Genomic DNA, 12,905 nt, shown 5'->3' on the forward strand with positions numbered 1-12,905 from the left:
TATTGGTGGTTTTTATTTTTCTTTTTTGCAATCATGGATGTGTTTTGGCATGTCTCTTTGTTAAACTGATCTGATTTAGACTATTCTTTTCAAGAATTGATTAAGTTTTTTGTTAATTATTTCATAGCCACCAGGAACTGCCGAGTCTCAGGTCATTGTATTTCCATCTATTGATTGTGGAGATATCAGCGGCAGTCCTTGTACAGTTGGAATCGATAGTCCTGACCAGAGAATATCGGCGGTTGGTCTTACGTCTTCTGAGAACTATAACCAACCATCTTCAACATTTATGGAGGATAATGATGCTACCAAGGATGCTAAATCATCTGTTACAATAACTCATTCTTTGATATCATCCAATGGAAAGTTCGACAAATTGACCAAAGCAGAAGCCGTACTGTCATTTGCCCCAGAATATGCAGCAGTTGAAATATTTTCGACAGAGTTCAGCATCTCAATTTTTAGAAATCCATACTTACCAGGTTCTAAAAAGGTTGAAGCTTCACCCATACCCTCTTCTGCTTATGTTTATGGTGCAACACCGCCTTCTCCTTCATTTTCTGATAAGGAGGAAGGGTTTGAAAAATCTTCTAAATTAAAACCTGTTACTGGCCTATATGCTGTAAGTTCTCACGGTCAGCTTGGGAAATTATATACTTTTGTGAAAACTGCGCCTAAAAAGAGCGACAGTAAATTGTTCGGTGATAGCATGCCATCAAATAAAGGACAAAAATCGTCTTCTCTTTTTGTGATGAATTCATCCAGTGGAACTTCTCCATTGCATAAAAACAGTGATAGTGCATTTGAGGCAGGACATTTTCTTCTCTCCTTGGAGACTCTACTTGCTACTGAAATTGAGTGCATAATATTCCAGGTTGCTATGTGCAGGATTCGGCACACTTTATTATCTTTTAACAACAGAGTTCATATTGGTTTGAATAAACTAAGTGGGGATGCTATGCTTGATCTTATTTCATTTGACACTAGTGGCATGCCTGATATGATTCCCACCAAATATGAAGAAAAGAAGACAGAAATGCTACCCGTTAGAATTGCAGGCGATGTTCATATTGGAATGTTGGATGCGCCTGTAACTGGATCTGTTGGTGTTTGGCGTCCAGTTAGTGTTCCAAAAGGGACAAAGCCTTCTTCACCATCCTTGCCGCATAATTTGACAAATGAAGAAATCATTTTTTTTCATGGGCAAAAGCAGCCTCTTCAGGAACTGCTTGATGCAATTGGCCTACTTGTTCAACAATCCGCTTCTTTTGTTGATGTTTCTTTTGATATGGATGATGTTGATGGCTCCTATTCTTGGCTTGCATTAGAGGAGCAGCGGAGGAGGGGTTTCTCTTGCGGTCCTTCTATGGTTCATGCTGGATGTGGCGGAATCCTTGCTTCATGCCACTATGTGGACATTGCTGGCATTGGGTTAATGGATCCGCTTTCAGCTAATGTAAGTCGTGCAATGATTTTGTTTTTCTGCTTATTCCTTGGTCATTTCTTTAGTTTCTGCTTTCTGTTTAAGTATTTTATTTTTTCCAGCACTTAATATTTAGTAGAATAATCTATAGCATCTGCTGAATATCATCTGTTCACGGTAATTCCAACTTCTGGATAAGTATTATGGATTAACTTCTTGCTGATTTTACTTGGCTTCTTCCTAGGTAAGTCAGCAAGACTTTTACAAATTTGAATGTTGCCTTTAGTATTTTTTTCTTCTGAACTATCGTGACCATGTTCTATCCATATTCAAATCCACTCATTTGGTTTGCCTGCATTCATGGTTTTTTTACCATGATTCATTTCTGCCGGTCCTTTGTATTGCCACTTTTACCTTCCTAAACTTTTCAGATTTTTAACATTTCTTCCTAACTCTTCTTTTGCTCCTCATTGTACGAATATTTACTATGTGGATATATATCATTTATCTTATTTACCCTTATTCTCTGCTTGCTTCTGCCTAACTATATATATTAATTTCCTGTTTTTTGGAAGATTCGCATCTGTGTTCTATTAATTTCTTTCAATTCTGTTGCATTACATAAAATATCTTAATGCTGACTTGTGTTCTGTTCCGCAAGAAATTTATTTTATTTAAAGTTTTTACTTCATGTGGCTAAGTAATTCTCTGTTCCATGTTACAGCTTCAAGTTTCAAATGTAATTAGTTTGCTGCAGTCGGACATTAAATTAGGATTAAAATCTGCTTTTCCTAGTTCAGAAGGTCCTCTCTCCTTGACTGAATGGTGTAAAGGACGTCACCAATTAGGTGATTCAGGAACCTGTGGAGATGGTCATCCTTTTCAATTTACCATGGGCGAGTCTAAGGATTCTCAAAATACAGTGTCTTTGGGAAGCGAGCCAATAAGTCCACCACAATCAGGTGGTGGCTCTTCGTGCATTAAAGGTATCTCTTTTGACCTGCGCTGCTACAACTTTGTAACATTTGTATTTTAACTTAGCAGAGAATGTCACAGAGGGTGTTAGAATTGATGATTCTACTCCAAGAAGGTCAAATCAAGACATTTCCTGCTCAGAGTTAGATGCTCAGAAATTGACTTCTCGATTTAAACCTACTCTAGCAGTTCTCTCCTTACCAACTTTACTTGTTGGGTATGCATTCTTTATTGATTAATGCATTCCATTATGAAAAAAAAGCTGAGAAGATAATGTACTATTGATGAATTTTATATGTATTATTTTAGTTACCAGGATGATTGGTTGAAAACCTCGGTTAACTGTCTTCAATTGTGGGAGAAGGCTCCACTAGAGCCTTATGCCTCGCCTAAGCCTGTAAGTTCTAGAATTTAGCTTTTAATTCCATCCCAGATTTATTTCTTATTTTAGTTGTTTTGTACATTCTACTTCTGTCGAAAATATTCCTTTAATGGAATCTACTAGAAGCGGCTAGTTCAATTTTGTTGATGTTTATGAATTAACTTTTTCAGGTTTCCTATTTTGTTGTCTGTCCTGATATTGATCTCCTAACATCCGCTGGTATTGATTTTTTCCAACAGCTAGGAACTGGTAAGTCCATTCTTTGTTTATGACATTCATACATGATCGGCCTGTCTAGTTTTTTTCTTCTTCTGTTTTAAAGGGAAGTTTTTCTTCAATCATAATTTAAACTACTTCAATTTTCAGTTGTGTAATGCTTTAGAAAAGCTTGCCTGCAATCATTGAAATAATAAAAAAAAAACTTACCTGCAATTTTTCATATTTGCATTGGATGTCTTACTTAGCATTTCATAAACATAAACAGGAACAGATTGTTAACAATTTCTAAGCAGTTATGGAAAATTCTTCAACAGCATGATCTTGATTGCATATGCCGTATTTAATGAATTTTGCATTAGGGTTATGAAGCTCTTCTATACGGCAAACTCAAATGAAAATTTAAAAGCTATTTTACTTATTTTTGTGGCTGTAAGCTGTTGTCAATTTTTTTCAATTTAACTGTATGATTTCATGGAATGTTAATTTTGTACTTCTGTGCAACGTTTCTTATTGTTCTTTACTACATAAAATTCAAATTATGATTCAGAAAATCTACTAACTATAAAACAATGTAAAAATAACATATATTGATGCTTGGATTGGATGTTTTAGATATGGTTCAATTCCTCTTGAGGGGAAAACAATAGTTGAATTAGTACTCTTAGAAACAAAGTTGGTTGGTCAATTGGAGATGTTATATGGCTTCAGGACCTACCAAGCTGTAGGCATTTTATATAGTTAACAAAAAAAAAAAAAATACCATGTTATTGAATCTAGCAGAATACTGTCATGAAGCAATGGTCGGATGATAGTGTCATATTAAACTAATATTCAAAATAATCTTCAAACAAGAATCATCCACACAGTAAAGTGTCACTAAATCACATGCGTTCATATATAAACACACAAGGATATACAATTTTTAACAACTTTAATAAAGAGAAGAAACTAAACGCATAAACAATGTTGTCTGATACCTAATTTCATTAGCTCATCTACTTCTATAAATATGTTTCCTCCTATCAATCATTTAATTCAAACTATCATTTCTTGAAATAATCAGTTAAATAATATGTTAATTTAAATGACAACGTAGTTATTAATTTTTGTTTTACTGTGTACTAAATTTTTCCCCGCATGCTGTAGCATGCATGCTATATTAAGAAGGTAAAACATTAAAATTTCTTTTGATTAGATCTTTTGATTATTTGATGTTCCTTTAATTAGAGACTTATAACATTTTTAAATACATTTTATTTAAGAAATCATCGAAATAAATAGCAATTACATTACATGCATTTTCATTTCCGATTCCATTTTTTTTTCTTTCATATTCGTACATAAGAACAACATCATCCTCAGCTAATACAATAAGGGAGTATTTAATGTGATTGACATTTCCTTTTATTTTATTTAAATTCCATTTATTTTCATCCAACCATTGGAACATTTGTATGTAATATATATGAATTTTTTTAACATATATGTAATATATGGATATTTTTATAAAAAATATCAATTCGTTTACTTTTTCTATGTTATTATGATTCTAATTTTTGAAAATATGAATACTTCTAAAATAAAAGAATAACTTTTAATATAGGTAAAACTCTAATTACTATTGATCTATAATTGAATTTATTAACTTTCTCTTAAACTTTTTCCCTTCGATCGTAATTTAATCAACACTTAAATATAAATATTAGCTTCTAATTAAAATACATAATTTAATAATTCTCTTTTATGTTTATTTTCAATCGATTTATTTTTTAAAAACTTATTTTAAGAATGCAGTCATATATGTTTGTTAACAAATTCGATGATATAAATTTTATACTTTGATCTGGAAAATCCTCCACTAACTTCTTTTTTTTATGACTTCCAATGTCTTCTTTGTCATTTTTCTCTTTGTTTTCATCCTTCTTTATTTTTGCAATCTAACGATCACTTCCAAATATTAAATCTCTATTTATTAAATGAGTTATCATCTTTGGTTTACAATCCTACAAATATTTTTTCAAATATACATTACTGTTAAGCTTAATTATTTACCAAAATAAAGGTATATAACTTGAACTTACCTTGATTAATTTATTTATTTTATTAGCTTCATGATATATATGATTCATCATTGGATTTTGATGATGACAAACCTATGTTGGCTATATATGTGGATGAAGATGCAAAGTGAACTTGTAAGATATTTTTGTGTTTGTATTTATTATCAAGTTTATTATACTCCACTTATAAAAATAATTGTATGCTCTCTAGATGTATGCATGTCAAAATATATGTATAAGCCAACATACATATTTTTCCCCCTTTTGCAACATCAAACAATGTAGAAATGAAGTAAAAGATATTAAAATGAAATTAAAATACGTGATTTTAAATTGAAGGATCTAATTTGCTAAGCATATGACACAAAATTTTAAAATTTTTTTAGGTAATGGTTTTGTAAAAACGTCAGTAATTTTAAAATCAGTAGGATGGTTTCAATATTAACAAGAATCCTCTTTATTAAGAACAAAAATAGATTGAACATGTGAGAATAAAAAATAATTAAGGTTTAACATTCTTGATATATTTTTCTCGTATTCAATGTGTGCGTGGTTTTAAAGGATTTGCTATGATTTTTTTTTAAAATATATGGAATAAGCCGTAAAATTCCCATCATTTTAAAAAATAAAAATTGTATTGAAACAAAAATAAGTAAATATGATTTCACCAAATCATTATAAAAATGTGAACGCTTGTAGCAATAATTAAAGAGACGGGCAAATTACATAGCACCCAATTTTTATGGATTTACCTATCTTATTCCTAAACTTTCATTTTTACGCACATAGCACTTTACTTATGGATGAAAAGATGGATTTAACTATTAAAATGTGATAATGAGTGCTACTTTTCATATGATATTTGTAATCATGAAAGTTTAGGTGTAAGATAATTAATTAGGAAAGTTCTATGCGATATGTATGTAAAAGCCCCTAAAGAGATTTATAAAATAAATACATTTTATTCATGTGAGCTATATTCATGAAGCTTAATTTGAAATTTATATAACTTTTATGTTTTCAGGCTTGTTTATAATTTTATGTTTATTGTAGCATAAAATTATAAAACACAAACTTTTACTGATGTTCATGTTAAAATATACTAAATATCTAAAAAATGAATTTTATATGGGTTAAAAATTATTTTCAAATGATATTTTAAACTAGTATCTTCATGTGGTTCTAGCATTGTAAATTTTTATTTCGTCTTCTGTCATTTGATTTGAATACTCGTTGTTCGAGTATATGATGCAGCACGCCTTTACTCATTTACTTTGAAGGCATTTTAGAAAGTAAAACCAATGGCTAATTTTTGTAACCCATATTTGTTTTGGTCCAAATTCTTGATAGGAAGGAATTGCATCGTGTTGTGTAGTATGTGTAAATTTTGCATCATACATCTGTATTAATAAAATGCTTAAACTTATAGTTTTGATGTGTTTGAACTTCTCAATAGTGATCTGATTTCTAGCATGAAATCTAATAGCAGCAACAAAATAAACTTGTACTTTTAAGCATACATGTAATCTTGTTTTTAACATAATATTTTATATTTCTAATTTATTAATTAGCAAAGATTTTCATTTAATGATCTATGTTTATTATTCATTTCATAATATTCTTGTTTTAAGCTATAAAAGTGCATCAAAGTTTTTGTTCTTTTATGCTCGATAATTAAATCATTAAATGCCCCTTATAATTCTTCATAATTAATTTTATTACATATCTATTGTGAGTTCTATGTTCAATTCTCAGTAACCATTAAACACAAATTGAGTTCTTCACCTGAGGAGCTGGACCTACAGCTGGACTTTTCGGACTCTGCATTTTCCCACAAAGCTTTTTTCTTCTTTTTTTGGTGCTTATTATTTTTTCTATCATTCCTTTAATATTATTTTTCTCTCCTTTTTATATCGGCAACTAGGTCTATCACTGTTCAGGTTTATTACAGTTGAAACGTATTGGTCCTTTAGTTGTGTAATTTCCCTTCCTGTTCAATATACATATTTTAGATTTTCCATACCTTTGGTGTTTCTTTTGAGAAGATTTTAAAGCCTCCTAGTCAACATGACCACTTCATCGCTATCTACGTTAGAAGTAGAGGTGTTTTCATAAATATCATCTTTTGAATTCCAAATAATTGTTTTTTCTTTTCTTTTTTTTGGACGACATTATTCATGTCCCATTGCGCTAAAACCTATTTATGTTCTATTAAGAAGCCAAGTATCTTATCAAGTGGATACAAATTTAAATACTTAGCCTCACCAATTGCAGTAACTTTTGCATCACATTCTTTTGGAAGACATTAATGTTTTATATACTAACTATTGATTTTTTTTATGTTCTTTCAAGAGAATGCAATATTTTGATCATTTTTATGAATCTAATGTACATAATCTGAAATTGATTTATTGGGCAACATACAAAAAATATCAGATTCATGTACTAGCCTATCAATAATGGCATCTTCGGCTTCATTATTACCTTAATAATTAACTATCAATTTATCCCAAGTTTCTTTTGCAGCATTTGTCATGGATATTCTCATATAAATGTCAGGCAACAAAACAATGTAGAGTGTTATAAGTCCTCGCATTAAGTTCATCTAAACTATCTTTCAAGAACAGTTCAGTCATCAAATGGTTTTGAAATTTTAATATCATTCCTAGCATTAAGTTCATCTAAACTATCTTTCAAGAACAGTCCAATCATCAAATGGTTTTGGCATTTTAATATCATTCGTTTCACTAGCGGGTATATGATATGGATTTGTTAACTTGTCAAGTCTCGACATCCAAAAAAGTTGTTGATTTTATATATTTAATAATTAAATGGTACATTATCTAGAAGTGGGGGTCTGTGTGGATTGACCCTCAGAAAGTGAGGCCTTAAGAAATTCGTGGATCATAGTGTGTTATCTATTATTGGATCTTAAGATAACTAAATAGCTTAGTGCCACAGACTAACTTATTCCAAGTCACCCGTGCAGCTTTAGCGCTCTTCTTTAGCACCGAATCAGTCTAATATCCCTCACAACACATGGACTTGTAAGCACAGAACACTCTAAGAGGAGTAGAGAGATGTATTGGAGAAATGAATATTTCACTTAGAAAGAAGAATTACAACACTTGAAAGCTTGGAAGCGGGGATGGTTTCCATGGATCATTTCTGGGATGGATGCTTAGATGGTTACAAATGAGGGGAGAGACTCCTATTTATAGTCCCCTCCAAATCCAAGGGAATCTTCTAGAATACATTAGATTATTCTTGTTTCTAGATTATTCTATACAATTCTTGTATGCATACATGACCCTAGAACCTTTTAGGTTATTCTTGAATTATTTTTGTAGCTTTTCTTTCTAAAATTCTCTAGAATGTGATGGAGTCTTTTAGAATTTCTTGGATTGCACTCATCCATCCGCCCTTTTCTAGAATCTTCCATCCTATGATTTTCTTGCAATTTTGTTAAATATGGTGGAGCGCAACACTCTCCCCCACTTAAGCTCGCAATGTCCTCGTTACAGATTGTTCTTGACACCATTAATTGCTTGTCTGCCCATTGTGACACTCGGACTAGCTCTCTTTGATTTGACAGACTTGGGTGTTTCTTTCTCCCTTTTTAGTGGTAGTTCTTTGGGTACTTCTAACTCTTCCCTTGGTATGACTTCTTGGATCTTTTCTTCTTCATTGGAGTCATGAAGAATAGCCAGGCAGTCCTCCTTTCTCTGTGGAATGTCCTCCCCGAATTGGATGGCTTATAGTAATTTGACTTCCTGTTTGTTAGTCCTTATTATTTGTACTAGACAAGCTTGGTTTACCTTCTTGATGCACATGCTATTCGCAAAGGACATTTGAAAGGTTCTTGCTTGATCAAAGAAGTTCATACCTAGAACCACACAAAAATCATACATCGAAATGACAAAGAAGTCTAAAGTACCTAACCATGTTCCAATATTGGTTTTTACTCTGGCTATTCCGTGGAATGGCCTTGCAGCTGAATTGACGACTTTGATGGAGCCTCATTCTTCAATCATCCACAAACCCAACCTCTTTGTTTCTTCCAAGGAGATGAAGTTGTGAGAAGCGCTCGTGCCCACCATTGCTCTAGTGGTCTCTCGCTTATTACCATCTCTACAAAGAGTAACCCTTCACTTGGGGTTTTGTTTGGGCTTGCATTCCATTCAATAGTTGTATAGATCCAACTTGTGTCGCCATATCACAACATTTCTCCTGATGGCTTGCAAGGAGAGAGTTCAAATCTTTCTTTTGAGAATAATCCCTTGCCCAATGTGATCCATCACAAAAAAAAAAAAACATTTGTTGTGTGGTTTAGTTTTTGTCATATTTAGGCTTCCCCTTGTCATTTGCCTTGAATGGGGTCGATTCAGGACAACTCTCTCTTATGTTGATCATTGTCTCCCCTACTTTTGACATAGTTACTCTTCTTTTCCTTTGGCTTTATTGACTTTTTTGTATGGTCAAGCAAGCTTTCCGCAATGGCGATGACAGTAGCGAGATCTTGTGCTCCACGCCTCTTAAGCTCAGTCTTTGCCCATTATTGGAGTCCATCAATGAAGTTAAAGAGAGCATTATTGTCTGACATGTCAGAGATTTCAAGGACCAAGTTAGTAAAATCCTTAATATATTTCTAAATCGATCCCATTTGCTTGAGCCTTCGCAATCGGGCTCTAGCCTCATCCTCCGCCTTCTTGGTGTAAAACTGCCTCTTTTACTCTCTTCAAGTCATCAAAGGTGGATATGGTGCACATACCATTCTCTATATCCCCACACCTTCTTTTCCACCACAACATAGCGATGTTCGAGAGATAAAGAGCTGCAATTGTACTCCTGCATCTTCATTTGTAATCTCCATCACTCCGAAATATTGTTCAAGTCCCCATAAGAAGTTATCCACTTATTTTGTGTTGCGAGCTTCTAAAAAATTCTTTGGTTTGGAACTTCAATCCTTTTAGCTTTGAATGTGCGATGGTTGGTGGGTGCAGCTAGTGCCCTCTTGCATAGCGAGATGTCCCCACACATTTCCTCCAAACTAGCACGTACGTCGCTCATCTCTTCTTCATGGGCTCTTCGTACCTCTTGGAGCTTGTCGGTCAACTTTTTCGATAGATTTGAAAATATGGTATATGAAAATAATTTTTGTAATTTAATTTAAGTATAAGAGGTATAAAGAGGTATATAGTATATAGTTTAGGTTTTGAAAGTAGTATGTTTTAAATTTTTTTTTTTTAAATGAGACCGAATGGATCTCATTCCTCATTCGTCTAATAGTTTGCATAATCGTGTCCGATACCGCGAATACTACACCCTCCCAAAAGATAAGTGTAGCTCTCACTCTCAGCAATAAACCCAATCACTAAGAGATTTGTGACATCCGTTTGGTCTGCGAACCTTTTTATGTATGACCGACAAGTTCCCCTATCTAATACAAAGATTAAATAGGGTTTATTTTACCTGGGTTCCCTATAGAGGCAAGCCCCTATAGTTAATTCATGATGAGCATGGATGAAATGAGAAGAAGTAAAACTTTGATATTTGAATAATCAAGCTACGAGTTGTGTTGAAATTTATACCTAATTTAGACATCTATTTGTAAATAGGAAATATAGAAGAATTCATTTGTAAAATATTGTAAGACTATATAAACCCAAGTGGCAGGGGATGTCCTAGTTCTTGAGGAGAAACCTCAGTGACATCCCGAACTATCCTACTGTGTGGCTGCATTTTAGAAAAAGATGTTATTTGAATGTTTAATCCTGCCAATTTTATTATTTTGGACTTACATTTGCATAATACCCGATTATGCAAATAGCCCACAGAGATAAGAGGGCTTACGTCGTGTCACACGACAACCTAGGAACCTAAGGCGGGTTAGGATTTACGCTGCACAACATAGTTGTACAGGAGCCTAAAAAGAGAGTGAAGATTTACGTCGCGTTAGGCGAACTACCTCGAAATCCTATGGGTTGTTATTATGCTAGGAAGAGATAATGCTGAAGAAGATCTTCTTGTTGCTCGGTCTGAATTCCTCGTCGTGCTGCCCACAAAGTTGGCTCCAAGCTCCTGTCGTCGCGATGACTCCAGGGTTTAAGTGCTTGAGATTAGTAGTTTACGCTTCACAATTTTTGTATCAATGTTTGGTTTTGCATGTAGAATGAGTAGATTGCAGGTAAATAAAAAAAAATAATTTAAAAGTAAAATGCAGTAAAGTAAAATGCTATAGATAAACTGTAAAAACGTACCTGAGCATCTGCTACTGTTGTATTATTAGTGTTGCGAGCGTAGTGTGATTTGCAGCATTATTTAAACAAACTTGCAAGAAAAATAAATAAAGCAAGAAAACCCAGCATGAAATTCATAAAAACGAGTAGTGGAAATCACAAACAAAAGAAACCTATAACCACATGAAAGATCAGGACTGGGTATAAGACATTGGTGAAAGTGGGGCTCAAAGCTGGGTTGTGTGTTTCCCGACCTTGAGTAAGAGTTGTCAACTCGACAATCTACAGGAGGTAGTTCTTAACCTCAATCCAAGTGACTAACCGTAGACCTTTATAAATTTTTATAGAAGTATTTTCATGCAAAAGTTATTATTTAAGTCCTTTTTTTATGCAGAGTTCTTTTAATCATGCAAAAGAAAATTTTATTTTATTTTTGTAAATATTTTGTAAAGTCGTACAGTCCACAGACTAGTCAGTCTAATCGTGCTAGAACTACTGACAACCTAAGAGTGTTGGGGGCAACAATCCCACCAAGGGACGGCGAATAGCATCCTCGATCCTTTCCTCTCTCTTATAGAAGGTCCTCGAGGTAGGAGATACTATTCTAATAATCCCACTTCGTATCCCTCGTTTAAGCACGCATAAGCAATGTCGTCATCGCCCTCGCCACTTAAACCCTAGACTCATCCTAGTCCGATGATTCATATGTGGCGTTAACAAATTCTCCAATTGTCAGGAGAATTTGAGTGTAATATTCAAACTCAAATCTTGATGCATTGGGTTTCATTGTAGGTTAAGTCATTAAGGAAATTTTACCGTTGATTTAATTAAGGAAGCATGGGTCACGTCTCGGTGCATCCCGGTGTCTAGTGTCTTGATCAGTTTGTGAATTAGGGTCATGTCTAGTTTCAATGTGCATTCAATGTGCATTCGAGGAATAGGTGAATATATTCTTACCTAATGTATGCTCCTAAAATCTTGGGAGGTTACACTGCAGAGATTAGGTAGATGGGCTCTCACCTAAGGTGTGCTCCTAAAGACTAGGAAACCTACATTGAGGATTAGGTGGATGGGCTCTCACTTAGGGTGTGCTCCTGAAATCTAGGAAGCCTACACTAAGGGCTAGGTGGATGGACTCTCACCTAAGGTATGTACTCAAGCTCTAGGAAGCCTACACTGAGGATTAGGTGGATGAGCTCTTACTTAGGGTGTACACCTAAAGTCTAAGAGGTCTACACTGAGGACTAGGTGGATGGATTCTCACCTAAGGTATGTGCTCCTAAAACTCTAGGAAACCTAATCTTTAACTTATGTTTAAGGTGATTTAAAATTTTCTATATCTTCCAATTAATTAAATCATCAATCCTCATCTTTATGACTTAACCATTTAAAAAGAAGTAAAACAAAAGAAAGATGAGGCAGACATACTTCCAAAACTAGTAAAGTCAAGGGAGAAAACAACGAGTGGATCGACCTAAAAGCGTTTAAATAATAATCAATTGAAACCCAAAACATTGGGCAAAAAGGGGTCCGTTAAACAAATTCTAAACCGCATGTAAATCAACACTTAAAGGCTACATAAGTCTTGCCAAAATAGTGCGTAGATT

General features: G+C 33.7%; 1 protein-coding gene across 1 annotated transcript in view; it reads left to right on the top strand.

Moving 5' to 3' along the window:
* The window catches only part of LOC110025410 (mediator of RNA polymerase II transcription subunit 13), an 83,522-nt gene that overhangs the window by 51,410 nt on the left and 19,207 nt on the right, over positions 1-12,905 (top strand). The window contains exons 15-19 of the mRNA XM_020725870.1: positions 128-1,456; positions 2,148-2,409; positions 2,480-2,615; positions 2,708-2,795; positions 2,951-3,029. Of these exons, the coding sequence (XP_020581529.1) occupies positions 128-1,456; positions 2,148-2,409; positions 2,480-2,615; positions 2,708-2,795; positions 2,951-3,029 (1,894 nt within the window). The remainder of the gene's footprint in view (positions 1-127; positions 1,457-2,147; positions 2,410-2,479; positions 2,616-2,707; positions 2,796-2,950; positions 3,030-12,905) is intronic.

This window comes from Phalaenopsis equestris, unplaced genomic scaffold (genome assembly GCF_001263595.1).
Source record: "Phalaenopsis equestris unplaced genomic scaffold, ASM126359v1 Scaffold000297, whole genome shotgun sequence".
In the NCBI taxonomy this organism is placed as follows: domain Eukaryota; kingdom Viridiplantae; phylum Streptophyta; class Magnoliopsida; order Asparagales; family Orchidaceae; genus Phalaenopsis; species Phalaenopsis equestris.